The sequence below is a fragment of the Drosophila pseudoobscura genome, chromosome X (genome assembly GCF_009870125.1).
Source record: "Drosophila pseudoobscura strain MV-25-SWS-2005 chromosome X, UCI_Dpse_MV25, whole genome shotgun sequence".
Lineage (NCBI taxonomy): Eukaryota > Metazoa > Arthropoda > Insecta > Diptera > Drosophilidae > Drosophila > Drosophila pseudoobscura.
In genome coordinates this window covers 63250478-63268413 of record NC_046683.1, presented here as the reverse complement: position 1 = coordinate 63268413, position 17936 = coordinate 63250478, and the positions used below count along the sequence as shown (strand labels likewise).

The 17936-nt window shown below is 46.3% G+C and overlaps 1 protein-coding gene across 3 annotated transcripts in view; it reads right to left on the bottom strand.

Annotated features, from left to right (window-relative positions):
• Nucleotides 1-899: 899 nt before the first annotated feature.
• Nucleotides 900-17936, bottom strand: part of bab2 (bric a brac 2) — a 30238-nt gene continuing 13201 nt past the window's right edge. For 2 of the 3 annotated variants that reach the window (XM_033382817.1, XM_015188447.2), the window contains exons 3-5: nucleotides 3045-3120; nucleotides 2528-2958; nucleotides 900-2408 (exon numbers count right to left, since the gene is read on the bottom strand). In XM_033382817.1, coding sequence (XP_033238708.1) covers nucleotides 1407-2408; nucleotides 2528-2958; nucleotides 3045-3120 — 1509 coding nt within the window. In that variant the 3' untranslated portion in view covers nucleotides 900-1406. The remainder of the gene's footprint in view (nucleotides 2409-2527; nucleotides 2959-3044; nucleotides 3121-17936) is intronic. The other variant, XM_015188448.2, reaches the window with a different exon arrangement.

Here is a 17936-nt window from a genome sequence, read left to right as displayed (position 1 = left end):
CCCAGGAACCTCTTTCCATATCCATATCCATATCCATATTCCATATCCATCAGCCATATATCATCGAACCTTTCAATCATTTAAGATCTGTCAGGCTCCTGCCTTGCCTTGCCCCCCCCCCCCCCCCCCCCCCCCCCCCCCCCCCCCCCCGCCACCACTTCCCCACCTCCCTTGGTAAAGAAAAGACAAACATTTTCACGTTTTACATTTAGTTTTGCATTTGTGGTTTTATTTCTTTGTTTTTATTTGTATTTATTGTTGATTTATAATTTACGGCTTTACCTAAAACTCTGAAGAGAATGCCTTATGCAGCTGCATCTCTGCTTTCCATTGGATAGACGTTAATAATAATAATTATGGTAATAAAAAAAAAATTTTTTATTTAATATTAGTTGCACTCACAATAGATACAGTCGTGTGTGTGTGTGTGTGCGTGTGTGTGTGCGAGTGTGCGTGGGTCTGCGTGTGTGTGGGCGTGTAGTAGGGGGCGTGTGCATGTGCTTTTGTGGGGGGTGAGCATTCAATAGATGTCAATGCGCTGCCCTTAGATACTTTTGTATCTGTCAAGTGTGTATCTATGATCTAGAGAAGAAAAAAAGCCTAAAGCTAATTGGGAAATTTGTACATTATTTACATCGGGGGGAATTCCATTAATTGATGTACGATATATATCGTATATATCGTATATATATCATATCATATCCGTATAATTGTAGATAGTTTATGTAGATGTATCTTTTATATGTGTATATGTATCTAGACATTTATATGTGTATATATATTATATTGTAGATTATTCAATGGTGTGTGTGTGTGTCTGTTAGTGTGCGTGTGCGTGTGTGTGTGTGAATGAGTTTTTAAACTAATTTTAATCTACATTTAAGAAATGCACAAGTCTCTCTCTTTCGTATCCTTAGCTCTATTTAATTCATAATTATTTCTTCACTCTCGTACGATGCGTGGCAACAAAAAGGCAATCCAATCCAATCCAATCATATCAATCAATCGAATCAATCAAACAAATAAATACGTAAACAAACCAAAAAAAAAAACACGAGAGATCCTATCCTTAAAGGAAAGTACCGAAGTATGTATGTGTGTGTGTGTGTGTGTGTGTGCATGGTGGGGATGGTGATGGGGGGGGGGGGGATCCTGTTTTGGTGTCCTTTAAGATTACATTTTGTTTAATACTTTTTTTTGTATACCTCTTTAAGAATCCTCTATATATCCTATATCCTATACGCATATATATCTGTATATCCTCTAGATCCTAGCCGACAAAAAAAAAACCATGATTTTCAATTAAAATCTAAGAAAAAAAAAACGTTGGGGGGTTTTCTTCAAGTAGCAGTCCAAAAACATTCCATTGCCTCTCCTCTCGCTCGCGCGCGGTCCCCAGGCCGCCCTCAATCCTCGTGCGGCAGCTCTGTGGCATGCTGCTGCTGCTCGAGCTTGATCTTCATCAGGGGGGACTCGCGGACGGGGGCATAGGCCGCGGCTGCCGCTGCTGCTGCCGCCGCCGCCGCATCGGAATTGACAAACAGCTCGCTCATGTCCTGCGGCCCCCCGGGCCCCGGAAAGAAGTCCTCGAAGCGTGGACTCTTGTTCTGGGCCTGCACCGACTTCTGGAGCAGGCCGTTCGCAATGGCCTCGAAGTCAATGCCCGCCGGCAGGCTCTCCAGGAAGCGCTTGTTGTACGCGTAATTCGGATGCTGTTCCTGCTGCTTCGAGTGCTGCTGCTGCTGCTGCTGTTGTTGCTGTTGCTGCTGCTTCGCATAGTGCGAGGAGTACGGGGAGGCGGCGCCAGGACGATTCGACTGTGCCTTGGCGGAGGAGTTGCTGCCACCGCTGCCGCCGCGCGACTGGTTGCCGTACTGACGCGCCTGCATGGCCTCCTTGAGCTCCCGATCCCGCTCCCGCTCGCGCGTCAGCTCCCGCGCATAGCTGGCGGCACTCGAGGGAGCCGCCGCTCCGCCGCCACCGCCCCCGTTGCCGCCGGCGCCGCGCGACGGCAGGACGTTCAGGCCCGGCAGCCCCATCAGCCCCAGGGCCGTCAGATCGGGCAGATTCTCGGATCCCCGGCCGCCACCACCGCCGCCCCCGCCGCCGCCGCTCTGCTGGTGCTTGGCTGCCGCTGCGGCCACGGCCGCTGCCGCCGAGACCTGGTCCTCGATCTCCGAGCGCTGCAAGTAGGCCGGCGACTTGTACATGTGCGGCGCCTGCTGCTGGTGCTGCTGGTGCTGGGCCGCCTGCTGCTGCTGCGACAGGATCTGGCGGCGCAGCGACTCTGTCATGGTGCTCAGCGGACTGCTGGCATCGGGCGGGGCCAGGGCGGCGTTCTGTGCGGCCATCTTGGCGGCTGCGGCACTGTGATACCCATTGGAAGTGGTGCCGCCGCCGATGTAGGTCTAAAGAGAGGAAGAGAAAGAGCCGCCGGCAGGAGGGAAAGCGTTAGGGACAAGTTAGACGGGAAAAAGACCATCGATTGAAGGAGTGATTGAGTGAAAGGTGATGGGACTCCACTTACGCCATGCGCCTGTCCATTCGCGTACTGATGTGCCCCCATGTCCTCCTTGATCTCGCGATAGTCCCTGAAGACGACCGCCTTGATGACACTGCGGATGAGCTCCTCGGGCCACATGCCCAGGAGGATGCGCTGCGGCCGGCCCCTGGCCTTGGGCCGCGGATCAGTGCCGCCGTCGAGGGAGGGCCCCAGCATGTTGTGCACCCGATTCGCGTACAGCACGAACGTCGGGTAGGGGATGTCGAACTTGCGGGCCGCCTGCGACAGCGACAGCCCCTCCTTGAGGACACTGAAGATGGCCTCGGCCATGGCCTCGGGGCGCCACGACTTCAGGGGTCCGCGTTCGCGGAAGCGCAGCTGCTGCACGAGATTCTGCTGGTTGGTGTTCCAGCATTTCTGCCACATGGACTGCAGCTGGTACTGGTAGCTGTCTGCTGGAAGGACAGAGAGGGCGAGAGGTACGAATGCAAACGCTGCTAGCGGAAGGGGGGCGGGCGGGGGACAAAGGTGCAACACTTACCCGCCACAGAAGCGCCTGTTGCGGCGGCAGCAGCGCCCATCCAGCCGCCATGGCCGCCGCTTTCGATCATTTTTGCCTGGAAAATGGAAAAACAAGGAAGTTAGTCGCGTTTCCTTTTCGGTTTGGCTTTTCGCGACATTTTCCCCGAGCCGTAAAAGTTTATGTTTGCCATAAATGCTGCTGCTGCTGCTGTCCCACCAAAAGCACATTTTTCGTATGCAAAAAGCAAATTAGTATACAAAGTGGGGCCTCCAGCCCCCCTCAGGCGCCTAGCCCCCCCTTTGAACCTCCCGATCCATTGTCTTGGCGGCTTTTTATGGTCCCAAAAACGCTGTGGGGGGGGAGAGAGAGGGGCCACCATTTATTTATTGCTATTATTAGGAATTCAGCGGTAGGGGAGGATGGGGGGGGGCAACTAGGAAGGGAGACAGTACTCTGCCTTGTAATTGAGACTGACTTTAACCCTTAAGCTGTCTTAATCAGCTGCACCACTTAAGGGTTAAGCCCAAAGGCGGGGCGGGGCCTACTCCTGGCGGAAAAGGAGTTTTCCCTCTCCTCCACTGTACACTCGTTTGGAGGAACGTCAGAGAAATGAGGTAGGAGCACGATCTCCATCGGAGACTACAATCGAAGCGATTTGTAGCTCTTTTTTCCTGTTAAGAACTGCTGGAAACCCTTCAGAGATCCTGTTTTGGTTGGAAGGAGGTCAGAAATCCATAGATCGGCGCTCTATATCGTACCTATGGACTTTATTCTATATCTAACAAGGGCCTAATTGTTTTTAAAACAAGTTTAGAGGCCCGATTAGCTAATATACCCCCTAAAATGTACGTGGCTTTAGCAATTTGTTATCGAAATTGTAATCGAAATTAATCGAAAAGCTGCCACAGTTAGAAATGATACAAAAAACCACCTTTTTTGGTGGCAATACTTATTTTTTTCTCTACACCAAAATCTCTTTAAGGCCAAAATATCGAGAGTTAATCGATAAATAATCGAAAAGAGTTAATACCAAAAAAACCCGTTTTTTGGGGGAAATACTTATTTTTTTCTCTAAACAAAATTCTCTTAAAGCCCAAAAATCGAGAATTAATCGAAAGTTAATCGATATTTGATGGCCTTGGCCAAAACGATCATTCTTTGAGTGTATCCAAAGCCAGGCCTCTGTTCCCCCCCTCTCTCCCCTGAGCATAGAAAAAAAAAAGTTAAAATTGATGCACGTTTCGTGCAACGTGCAGCGGCAGTGGCAGCGGCCATGGCTAAGGCGGAGGCTATAAAGCGCCCGCCTGCCTGACCAGCAGCTCCGTGGCTCTGCGGAGCCTCAAAGTCCAGTTCCAGGCCACGCCCCCCCAACGCGCTGGGAGGAGGCACGTAGCCATGCATTTTATATACACGTTGGGGCGTAATACAAATTATGTGCAACGAGGAGTGGCATGAGGCACAAACAGGAAAGGCAGCGGCAACGGCAGCGTCGGAATAAAAAAGAGAAACGAATATAATGCAAGTCTTAAATATTTGAAAAGTAGGCGCCGCCGCTACAGAAACGGCAGAAGGGCACACTGTACCAGGGTACAGTGAAGCCATGTACATGTACATGCCGAGTGGCATGCAGCAGGAAAAAGGTCATAAAACGTATGAATAATTGAAATTGAAAAGTCGGAAGCATTTTTACATTTTTTTTACAGGCACCAAAACACACAACAACAACAACAACAACAACAACGTGGCACGAGTGGCACGAGTAACTGTAACAAATGTAAGGAATATGGCGTTAAAAATGCTATTTTATGTAAAACACTTTGTTAATGATGAAGGCCAGGCAAGCCCCCCCACCAGCCCCCCAGGCCCACCTGCAACCCGCTCTAGATGTACACTGACTTATGGCTGGCAGTGTGAACAGTTTATTGTGTGCACAAATGGGGGGTAGTGGGAGAATGGGAGTCTTTGGACTGGGGGGGGGCCTTCCCTGGGATGGGTTATGCAAGGCCGCTCTGTTGAGGATCGTCTATTGCTTAAGCCCTCGGCCCCCGCACTCTTGGCTTTGATCTGAAGAGATCCACTTCTGCTGGGGCATTAGTCACAGCCCCAACCCCATGACCTGCCTTCCGCCAAGACTCAGGCAGCCATCTATCCCTCTTGGTCTGTCTCTCTTACTCTCTCGCTCATATAATAATAAAATATTACGAGCTGCTCTGTCTCTGTGGCTCTCAAAAATGTTTAATTAATTAAATTTTCAATTCCGAACGTCTTGCCGCCCCCCCCACCCCCCTAGACCGTACTGTGTGTGCGTGTATTTTCCCCCCACTGAATTTTCCTTCGACAAAAACAAATTCTGAAGTGTGCGCGCATTCAACTTTCTTTCAACTCATTTAATTTAATTTGCGGCGCCTCCGCTGGCTGACGCTGACGTTGCTGCCACACAGTGCTCGTTGCCGGCTCTTCTTCTTGCCAATTACTCATCGTGTGCCCTCCCCCCCCCCGCCATTCACATAATAATTTATTTAATTAACTTTTCCACTGGCTACAAAATTTTCTATAAAAATTTATTGATTTCTTTTTTCCTTTTTTGTATTTTTTTTGTTGCTTCTTGAGAAAACGAAAAAGGAATATATTTGTGGAGTTGGTTTTTTTCAATATTTTTGTATATATAGGAAAAACCATCCAACCCCCCGCCCCCAACCCCCGTCCCCAACCGCCCTCCCCACCGCCACTCATGCATTCTCATTCGTACGGGAATATCTGTGGATTACATATAGAATTCTATAACTTTTTCTCTGCTTGTCTGTGTGTGTGTGTGTCTGTTGGCAATAAAATATAAATTTATTATACGCGCCCGCCCCGCCCTGCCGCCCAACCGCCCAACCGCCACCCACCCCCACACACTCTTTTTGCCATCAATCGAAATGCATGGAAAGGAATACCCCCCACTCCCCCCCCACACCCCTTACCTTTTCAACAGCCTTCAAGTTTTCACTACCTCCCCCCCACTCAACCTCCCCCCCCCCCCACTCCTACTACTGTTCTGTAATACCCCTTTGGATTCTAATGCAATTTTAATTTTATTTTTCAAGCGCGCACATAAACTCAGCACTCGATTCCCCCCTCACTGCCACTCCAGCCCCTCCCCTTGCTACAGAGAGAGAAAACAGGGGGATGCCCCCTCTATGGATTATCAGTACCAAAAGAAAATACCACAAAAATACTCAATTTTTCATAGGAAAATGCATTAATTTGTTGGTCCGGAAACAGAACTCCTTTTCGTTTGAGGCCCTTATTTCTCCAAGTGTAAGATATACCACTAAAAACTAGATGGATGGGCGGGGGTGTCGAGACCTTTATCCCAACCCAATTGCCCCTCCCCCTCCCCCCGTCCGACCATCGCGCGTATTCCTTAACCGAACTTTTGCTGTAGTTTTCCCTTTCCTTTTTTCCTCCATTTCTATTACCACTGCTGCTGCCGCTGCCGCTGCCTGTATATTTCTTATATTATATAACACTTTATTTATTATTCATTTTCGATTCGTGTTTTACCGTGGTGGCAGCAGCGGCAGCAGTGGCAGTGGCGGTGGCAGCGTCGGCGGCAGCGTCGGCGGCAGCGTCGGCGGCGGTGTCTCAAGTTTGTTATTTCTCTTGTCTGCAAGTTGCTTTGCTTGCCACAGAGCCGCCATGCCGTGCCGTGCCACCCACTCACGCGCCAACATCCCCCTGCTAGCACCACCCCCGCCCCCGCCCCAAGGACCTTGCCATTTCCGGGGCTACTTTTGCCTGTGCTGCTGCTGCTTCTGGCTGATGGGCGCCTGTTCCCTTTTAGCCTTCACTATTACTACTGCCTCCAGTAGTTTCTCTCTCTCTAGAGCTCTCAGTTGCTCTCTGACGAGAGAGAGTGTCGAGAGTGTTCTCTCTCTCTCTCAGTCGCTCCTTGTGGCATCTTTGCTGCTGCTGCTGCTGCTCTCTGCTCATTCATTCATTCATTTATTTGTGCGAGTATTTCTCGGCCACCAAACCACACGCATGCCAAGCCACCCCCCCTCTCTCTGCCCCTCTCTCCCTCACCCCCTCTCTCTCTGTCTTTCTGCAACTACTGGCTCCTGCTTCTGCGATTCCTGTTACGCCGCAAGACGACGGCCGCACCTTCGCTCGTTTTTAGTGCCCCCCCCCCCCCCATGCCCCATGCCCCATGCCTCGTGCCATTCATTAATTTTATAAGACGCTACAGAAATAATTCATTCGAAAGCGTACACCTCCCATGGGGCTACACGGCAGAGACATCGACATCGACATCGACATCCATTCGGAAGTTGCTTCAATCCACAATCCACAATTATCGAGGACCCTCCCCACTGCAGCAGGGCCCGTGTATCTGTGGATCTGTACTGTATCTTTAGACCCATTTTCTTGCTGGCTTGGCACCGCGAATCGATTTGCATTTTTATAAATCCCCTTCGTACCTCCGGCTGGCAGGACACCCAAAAGTAGTAGCAGCTGCCTATCCTTTTTTTTGGGGGGGTTGGGGGGGGGGCACAAGACAGCGGCAGGCAGAAGAAGCAGCGGCAGCGGTGGCAGCAACTAAATATTTAATAGTATTTTATTGCACGAATTTCACATAAAATATGCATATTGGCCGAATGCATTATTCATGGGAATAATGTGAAAAACACATTTCGTAAAGCGAGTGCCACAAGGAAAGGTGCAGAAAGGAGTGCTGCGGACTGAGGGGGGGGGGGGGGGGGGGGCAAGGTGTACACCCTTGCGGGGAAAACTCTCTCTCTCTAACTCTTCTTCTTGAGCAGCGGCTGTCTCTGTTTTCTATATATCGTTTCGCGTATTCGAATGCATATAATAATGAAATGCAAAACAACAAACAGGGCGGCCATAAACAATTGCTGTGTGGCAGGAGGGGCAAGAGAGTCCAAGGCATTGCAGGGAGGCGTCGGGAAATAGTTGCAACAACACAAAAACAATACAACAACAACAACAACATATGCCACAAATAATTGTAGCAATCATAAAGCCAAGTGCGAGTGCATGAAGCTCGCTCTCTCTGCCGCATGCCTCTTGGTTTTGCCTGTGGGGGGGAAGGGAAGGGGGAAAGTTTAGCTTACAAAAAGAAATGGGGAGCGTAGCTCAGCCCTGGATACCCTTTAGTAATAGATTGTTGGAGGAGGTGCAAAATACCACCCAAAATACAATAAATACGAACGAATATACTAGAAATACCATACATCATATCGAAAATACCAAAAATACAAGCCTCTAATACTAAAATACTAAGAGTCCTTCTAACAATTAAAAATAATACTATTGAAAATACTAGAAATTTTCAAAAGTACTAAACATACCATCTAAACACCACTAAAATACTAGAAATGCGATAAAAGTACTCTAAATACTATTTAAAAAATCAAAAATAGAAGAAATACTATCAAAAATACTAGAAATACCATACGAAATACTAGAAATGCCATCACAAATACTAAAAATAACATACAAACGATCAAAAGTACTAGAATACTATACAAATACTAGATATATCACACGAAATACTAGAAAGGCCATCATAAATACTACAAATACCATTATAATCGATCAAAAATACCAGAATTCTATAAAAAATTCTAGAAATACCGAACCAAATATTAGAAAAGCCATCAAAAATACTTAAAAATACCATTAAAACGATCTAAAATACTAAATTCTAGAAAAAATGCTAAAAATACTAAACCAAATATTAGAATGGCCATGAAATATTTTAAAAAAATGCTATAAAAAATACTAAAAACCCTATCGAAAATACTCAAACTACTCAGAAAAAGAATCTGTTGAATGTTTAATAAAGACACCTTTGAAATTGAATATTTTTGAATATATAAAATTGTCTGGGAATAAAAAGACTTCCCTCGAAGCGCCACAAACATCTCCCGTGAGCCATAGTACCCTTTATACAGGGTAGCACTCGTACAAACAACAGCCACAACACAATGGCAGCCAACAATAATTTAAATGTAATAAATAATTATACGCCAAGTGTTGAGTGCAACGTGCAACGTGCAACGTGCATTGAGGTGTGTCAAGTTGCCAACTCTAACCAGAGGGAATGAATGCCTCGGCACAAGGGAAAAGGGAAAGGTGGCAAGGGGGCAGGGAGGCGCGGAACAGAAGTAACCACAGCCCGACAACTGAAATTCGCTATAAAACATTCAAATGCAGGGGCACAGAACGGAACAGAACAGAGAAGCACACGGCCAGCCGCCAGCCGCCAGCCTTCTTTCAGACCCTCGAAAAATGCCACAACGCGCGATCCAAAGGGGCAGGCACTCTTCCCTTTCGCTGGTTTTTGCTGTGTTCTGTTCTGTTCTGTTCTGTTTGTGTGCTATTTGTACTGTTTTGTGGCGCCCCCGAACAGAGTCCAGGCGTTGTCTTGCGAGCGCTCGTCCTTTCGTGGATTGCACTTCCTCCTTCTTCCGTCAGCCGCTTGAAGGCGAGTCCTTCTTGCCTTCCATCAGGCACTCGGACTTGGACTTCATTCGGTCTGCAGTGGAGAGACGCGCCTTTTGTCAGTGATGGAAGCGTGACACGAGGCTTGCCTTGGCAATCAACCGAGGGTGGCTGTTGGATGACGCGTGAACTGAACTAAAAGAGGATCCACCAAGCATATTTATTGTTGGAATATACTTGGGGTATTCTCAGGATATATTTATGATCCATCGAACCCCAATATCCCTCGTATTCCACTCGCATTCAATTGATTTCCCTCTCATTGCACATTAAATGAGGATATTGATCGCAGATCCAATTGGTTTTATTGTCATCTATCGGCAAGCCTCCTGGGGGTGTCACGATGCCATCCCCAGGCCCCAGGCTTCCGAGGGCCAACAATTGTAACAATTTCTGCCCGTCGCTTGCTGCGTTGCTCATGTAATTTCCATCAGGGAAGGGCACTGGCTGCCACTTCCACAGTAAAAATTAACCTCTTGCAAATAGTAATTTATTGTTTCTGTTTCTGTTTTTTTTTGTTTCTTCCTTCTTTTTGTTGTTTAGCATGAGGGGATAATGAGGATATATGGGGCTGGGGCTGGGACACCAAAAGCTTGCGCTTTGCGACGAGTGGCTGGATTGTAACGACTTGGGAGTTGCCTCTTGGACTGCGGTGCTTGCGTGTCCTTTGAAAGCTGATTGAAAGCGCAGTCCACCCCCGTCCACCCCCTGAAGGGTGGAGGAGAAAGTCTACAAAGTGTTAAAACGGCTGCACACAGTCATTAAATATGAATACTTGTATAAGCAGCAGCAGACAGACAAGCGACTGGAAAAAAAATACCATGGAGAAGGCACACACACACACACACACGCCTCCATGCAGCAGGGGGCGGGGGCAGGAGGTGCCGTCACTCATTATTCATGTGCGAGCAAATCTCTTAAGTTTAAATAGAAAGCAACGAAAGAAAGGAAAGTAAACCCCCCGCACCCCTATGCCCCCCCCCCCCCCTGCCCTGCCCTGCCCTGCCGCTGTCTTCAGGTCAAGCGCTGAAATGTATGCTACGCTTTTTGTGCGCCGTTTTGCCAATCGAAGAGGCACCGGGCCACCATGCAACTGCCGCTGCCGCTGCCACTGCAACTGCAATCGCCGGAAGGGGTGGAGGGTGCAACGCACAGCAAAGCCTTGAAATAATATTTAATATTTAGAGAGACATAAATATTAAATGAGGCACAAAAGCTACTATGCAAAAAAGCTAGCCCGAGCCTCTCCGTGTGTGTTGCAAGTAGAATTACAGCTAACATTCCGACATTATTTCTGTGTCCTGTGCATGGGCGCGGGTATGCAGGGCTACGGGGCAGCCTATGCCACGCTCTTGAAGGGGCATACCCCCGGCTTGCGCTGCAGGGTATCCGCCGAGTCTTTGACTTTCGATTTTGGCTTTGGAAAAAAAACAAAAAAAAAACTGCAACACTATTTTGCAGCCATGGCACGCTTTTCTTTGCTTTTGGGGGGCCCCGCTGCACAGAGTTTTTCCCCATTTGATACTTTGGGGAGTCGCGAGCAGACCGGAGAGCAGAAAGAGTCGAACTCTGAGCCGCCGCCATCGTCAGAAGCCCATCGCCAGAGCCATACGGAAAAGTCTTATGAAATATGCAAGGCCTGTGTAATTTCTTATTTAAAATGCCATTAAATTTTTTGAATAGCATAGAGAGAGAGAGAGAGCGGGAGAGAGAGGAGGCAGGAGGCAGGAGGCACTGTCTAAAACATAGAGCGCAGCATGCACTCGGGCTCTGGGCTCTGGCTACTGGGGGTCCTGGGTAAATAGAGGCACGGCCCCGTCCACCCACTCTATATCCATGTGTGTGTGTGTGTGCTCACAGGTTAGACAAATAACGGTTTTGGGGTCTGGGGGCCTTTGGCTGCTGTTTGAGTTGCACACGGGGCCATGGGGGAGTCTCGGCTCTCGACTCTCGACTCTCGACTCTCGAAAGTCGGGGGCTTCGGCCAACTTTTAAAATGCATATTTGATTGTTTTTTTTCTACCAGAGAGAGAGAGAGAGATAGAGTGGAGAGAGTGGTCCTGCATCCTAGAGAGGCATCCATGGGGTACGTGTAATTAATACCAATCATGGAGGTACAGCTACTGCTCCCCCCGTAAAAGCGGGGCAAGTGCAGCAGCAGCCATCGAACGGACAGGCCGCATGCATCTTTAATGACGTGACGTGACGTGGGCTGGTCGCTGGTCGCCGGTCGCTGGTCGCCGGTCTCTCCATTTTATATTATTTCAAACTTATTTCTAATGCCAATTGTCAGGCCTCCTGTCAAAAGTCTGTCCATTGCAAATGCATTTCGCATCTCTGAAATTCTGTATCTCTGATGCATCTGTATCTGTATCTGTGTGTGTGTGTGGCAGCAACACCTTTATTAGTCAGCCATAATATTGATTTAGGCCGAGAGTCGCCGCCGCCGCCGCCGCCGCCACCGCCACCGCCATTCGCTGTCTGCCTCAAGATAATTATTGCCCACAGATACACACACACACACACAGAGAGGAAACCATTACATATGTAAATACACACGCACACACACACGCAAAGAGCTTGCCGCAGAATTGCAGGTTGCATGTTGCAGCTGAGATTGCAGCACAGATTGTGGCAGCTTTGGAATTGATTTTGCCGCGCATCTGCGGAAACAGCGAAAATAATTCGAAGCACACACACACACACGCACACACATGGATTAAATTTGCATTAGGAACCGCTCTCTGGCAATTAGCGACAGGAGCAGGACATTCCAAGCAGAGGAGGCCCGAGGAGGCTCTCTTGAGGAGCGGCTTGGCCACTATGCCTGTGTGTGTGTGTGTGTGGGTGTGTGGCTGCTGTTTGCCCAGACGACCTGCCGCAAGCATTCGTCTCTATCTCTGTTTGATAGCGATTCATAATCTGTTTGAAGTCCAAAATATATGGCTAATGTTTCGGCTTTGGTAATGCTTTCGAAGGAGGCATTTATGGCAGGGGGCGTGCGGGGGGGAAGCACCTCCAATGAGTCCTCCAATGAAGGCAAAGAATTGTGGCAAAGTGCCGCCCCGCAGTAGTTTTTTCCCCCTTCCTCTCAAGAACACAGTGTGTGCCAAAAGGCTGCGTCACTTTTATTTGTTTCGCTTAAAGTGCACGGAAATTGTCTGTAGCCCATTTAAAAATAAACAACAATAAAATAAATAATTAAGAAATACGCTGCCTTTCTGCGTTTAATTATAAACAAAAGGCGCAGCCACAGGGGCGGCACAGGGGGCGGCACAGGGGCGGCACATTGTTGTGAAATGAGCAAGAAATTAAATGAAAAATGAAATAATAAAACGCGTATTACATAAACGCTCGAAATAAATACAAATGTACTCGTGCGTGTACTCATACTCATCTCAGTGAATATCTTTATAAATGATTCATTTACGTTTTCCCAAGAAAAAGCCACAATCCCCCCTCCCACCCCCCCACCACCCAGAGAGGCCACGAAGCAGCCCCCCTACGAAAATTGATTAAATAAATAAATGGCAAAAAAAAAAACTAGATTTGTATTTATTTGCTGCGGTATTTATGTATGTATTTTTAGCCTCGCAGCTAAAAAGAAATAAATCAAAAATCCTCGTTCGAAAATGAAACCAAATTCAAAGCCAAATGCCAAATGCGTAAGCCATTAGGGGGCGTTCATATATGTATCTTAAAATGTATATAGATGGATTGTTGGGCTTATAAATTTACACCAAAATCCCCAACCCATCGTCTATTGTCCGTGGTATACAATCTTCACTGTCCCACTAGCCTTTTGAATGTTTGCTCTTTGAATTTCCAATATTTTATTTGTTCCTCTCTCTCTCTCTCTGTTTTTTTTTTTGTTTGTATATATTTATATTTATTTTTTTGTTTTGTTTATTTAACATCGTTTTTTCAACAAGCATCCCTCGAAACGAAACGCTTCTCTCGATTGTTTTAGTATCTGATTTTTTTTATTTACTTTTAATGAGTCGCCCGCCACACACAGATTTCTATTTGTGCTGGGAGATGGGGACTTTCGTGAGTTGCTAAAATTGTTGCTGCCACTATTAGGGCTCTACTTTTTCTTGTAGATTTATTTTTCCATTTTCCATATTGTTTTTTTTGCCCACTTTATACCCATTTCGTTGAAGGTTTTCCTCTGTTTTTAGACATTAACTAAAATGTTTTACGTTGTGTTTTTTATGGCCGGCCAATGACAGGCGTTTTTGGGGGCTCTACAGGGTGGGTGGTGGGGGGGTTGTAGTGCACCCAAAGTACCTTTTAGTTCCTCCCAGATTCATCTTCAAAAAAATATCATTGGATTTCAGCGACTTATCTGCAGTTTGGATTATATTTAAATGTATTTCCAACGCTTTTGTCTGCCATCCGCCATCTACCATTCGCCTTTTGGATTCACATTCACATTCACATTCCCATTCGAAAATTGACTTATTAATTAATTTATGCAGACACGTTTTAGTTTTATTATTTTTAAATTTGTGTAATTTGTGCCTTTGCCCACCCCTCAATGGGGCATATTGGGCACCGTGGGCTCTGCAGCTGCCACTCTTTTCAAGGGGTACATCGCATTCGATGCGTTTCTCATTGTTGGTTTCACAACAAAAACAAAAACACCAAAACGACTGATATTTTATTATGTCTTTGGGCATAAATTATTTATCTAATTTTTGGCTTCAAGTTTTCTTTCAATTTTGTTGATATTGAAATATTTTTGTTGTTTTTTTGTTGGACTGCCGGTTGTTTTCCTTATTTTTGTGTATTTCTATGATTATTTTTTATCTCTCGCTTCATTTAACAATGTTTTTTTGATTTTTGATATTCGATTTTTATGTGCCATCTATGGGCTGGCGTTTGAAATTTAAATAAATTAAATTTTATTAGTAAAAATTGACGAGCAAATATGCCGTGCTCTATGACAAAAACAACAAAGTTGTTCCACAAAAAACCCACACAATGCTGCCCGAAGCGTTGAATACCCTTTGAGAGTCGTTGGGGATATGATATCTGGCTGATAAACGATCTATAAGATGGTCTGGTGATGATATATAGATTATAGTTCAATGGATCTCTGTATCTGGAGGGTGTTTTGTGGTTCCTCTTTAGTTACACGAAAGATATCCTTTAAAGTCTTATATAGTTATGGAAACCACTGGGAAATATCCATATTTTAGATGGCTTATGGATCGATTAAGGCCTCCTCTTGAGCACAATCATCATACCCCGTCTTTTCGGGGGGGTTACATAGTTTTGATTAATAAATGCGGCTCTATACATTGGATTTACGATCTATATATATATGCATATATGTTTATGATCCATTTGGCCATCTGTTTGAGATAGTTTTTATGGCAAAAAGCATCGGGTGGGGGGGGGGGGAGGAGATGAGTACGCTTAGCGGGTATATTCTTTGATATTTCATACAAAGGAACACACTTTTAGTATAAAGTTTTATTATTTTATTATTATGCCCCATGTTGCCGCCCTTCTGGCCCATAAATGGGATGTATCTGCAGTTCAGCGCGTTTATTGTCGCGCACAAAACGCGCCGCGTCATGAGCGAGCCATAAAAAAAAAAAAAAAGAGTCCGCTCTGTCCGCTTTGTGGCTTTTGTTTCGTTTTGGAGACGAGGAGTGGGGGGACGGGGGGTAGGGACGGGGGGGGGCTTTTTTCATTCATGCAGACAATTGAAATGCTTTCATTTAGCATTTGTCTTGGAAATGGTCTCGATCCAAGCCTCGTTAGGTCGCCTCCCCCCCCCCCCCCCCCTCGCGCTCTGGGGAGTTGCCACAGCAGCCTTGCTTCGTAGCACGTAGTCGAGCCCAAAGTGTGAATCAATCAAAAACGTAGCTATTTTTAAGCACTGCTAAACTTTGTATTTGATTTTTCACTCGACAGCCGCCACACGCCGATTGTCGATGGAGAGGTGAGGCTGGGCCCCAGGGGGGGGGCGGGGGGGGACAGCAGATCGCTGGCCCAAAGGCCGCAGCAAATGTATTAAAATAAAATTTAAACATTTCGTCGCCGTCTCCCCTCCCCTCCCCTCCTCTCTCTCTCTCTCTCTGTTGTTGTTTTTTTATAACATTTGCGCATGCGCAAACTGCCAAACGAGCAAATTAATAATTAATGCAAATAAACACACAAAAAGCCAGCGACACGATCCACAAAAAAGAAAACCAAAAAAACCAAAAAAAAAACAACAAAAAAAAAGCAGAAGAAGAACAAAAGAAGATACAACAAAATCAGAACGCACGTGTAACAGCGCTTTTGATTAATAAAGTAACAATTTAAATAAATATTATTAATAACGCCACTTTCGGGGGGGTTGAGCGGCGTGAGACGGGGGGCGGGGGGCAGGCCGGGGGGCTATAAATAACGAGGCAACGTTCGAATGAATGGGAATTGGAGTTCAAGAGTGGATTTTTGGGAATGGCAAACGAGCAGCGATTACAGGTCCAGCAGGTGCCATATGTTCTACGGGGCCGAATAATTATGTGGCTAACTGTTTAAATGTTAATTGAGTAACGGGAATGTCGGGGCAGATCGGTGGATCGAGAGAAGGTTGGAGTGCCTGATTAATGTATAAATTGCCACTTGGAATAACGCAGTTTTGGGGGGAATATTAAGCAGGAATGTCCTGTGTAGATTTGCCACTAAATGTGGCAACTGAAAACGACTTTTCATTCATTTCCGCTAGACCCCAGAGGAGCAGAAGGAGGCGGGGGGCTTAGAAGGCAGGAAAATGCCTGGAAAAAATACAAAAAAAATAATAATGTTTCGAGAGAAGTACAAGGGAAACCCCCCTCCCCCCCGCTGCCCCCTCTACCACCAAAACCTGCCTCGTCACGATGACAAAGCAACGGCGGGACTGGCTCTCCTACTACTATTCGTATTCGTATTCGTATTCGTTTTCGTATTCGTATTCCATATATCTTAGCCAGTGGAAAAACTATATAATTACTCCGCACAAATAAATGTGCCTCAAACTGACCGACAAAAATGAGGGAAAACTATGGCAGGAAAAAACCATTAATTAAAAACTATAAAAAAAAAGAAATACAAAATTACACGATCATATTTTATTGTATTCGGGGTGAGGGGTGAGGGGGGAGGGGCTTGGTATTTTCGCTCTTTTACATTTTATATTTTTAATTGCTGGCGACGTAAAAGTTTTCCCACTTTTTGTATTATTATTATTTAAATTTCTTTATAATTACAGTGCAGCCAGAGCCAGAGACGGTGATGGAGGAGGGGGAGGGGGACGGGGTAAAGAGGATTGTCGCTTGTTTCTTTGTCTCCAGGTCTCTGGCCGCTATGCATATGCGATGCGATTCTCCCACTTTCATATTCGAGAGTGGGCGGGGTGGGGGGGTGGGGTAGGTGGGGGGGTGACCACTTTTAATGACCATGCGGCAGGCGTTGGCTTTCAATTGACATGAGCACCTGTCTGTCTGTAATTTCTATATGTAGTATTTATTACACAAAGTTTTAATTGTTGGATTCAATAGAAAAAAAAAACACAAAAAACCAGAAAAAAGACACCCAAAATACCAAAAAGGTAATTACAGACGTTTTTCAAAGGGAATTTTAAACAGAAGGCTTGGGGCACGAGGCAGAGACTGAGTCACCGGCCTGGACTTGGCGCTGGACCACTCCCCAAAACACGCTTAATAAACCAATTTTTGATTGTAAGCCGTTGACATGAATCAGCAGCATCACCTGGCCAGCTCCTCCACGAATCCTCTCAGACGTTGCACACCCCCTCCCACCCCCCCAAAGATCTGCATTTGCATCTCTTAGTCAGCATTTGCATGCCTCAAACAAAAGGCAAACATTGTGGGGCAGAGGAAGTGGAATAGGAAGCCGTCGAATGTGTGAGTATCTTGTATCTTGTATCTGGCGCACATGCGAAAGACAGTTCAAAGACCTGTTCCGGCGAACACAGAAATATATAAACTAAATGTCAAGAAACTATCACAGAACAGATACAGGCGATTCAAACAGATGAATAATAATAAATACAAGCAATTAATTATCATGAAACGCGAGGGGCATACAGCCATGCCACCACCAGCTGCTGCCGCTGCTGCAGCAGCAAGGGGCAAAGATAGATAGATAGATACAGATATTCGTATACGGATCTGGTGGGAATTATTTTGTCTAAATTGCAAGTCGCTGACGCTGCGGTTTTGCCATGCTTAACCGATTTCATTGTGCAATAGAATGTGCATAAATAATGCCAGAAATGTACCAAAGAAATACCCTAGATCAGATGGGGTCTTAAGACTTAATCTTATAATTATGCAAATAAATTTCGGAACGTTTTTCAAGCTAATACAGGGTATATATCTAAGAAATAGGTCTTCC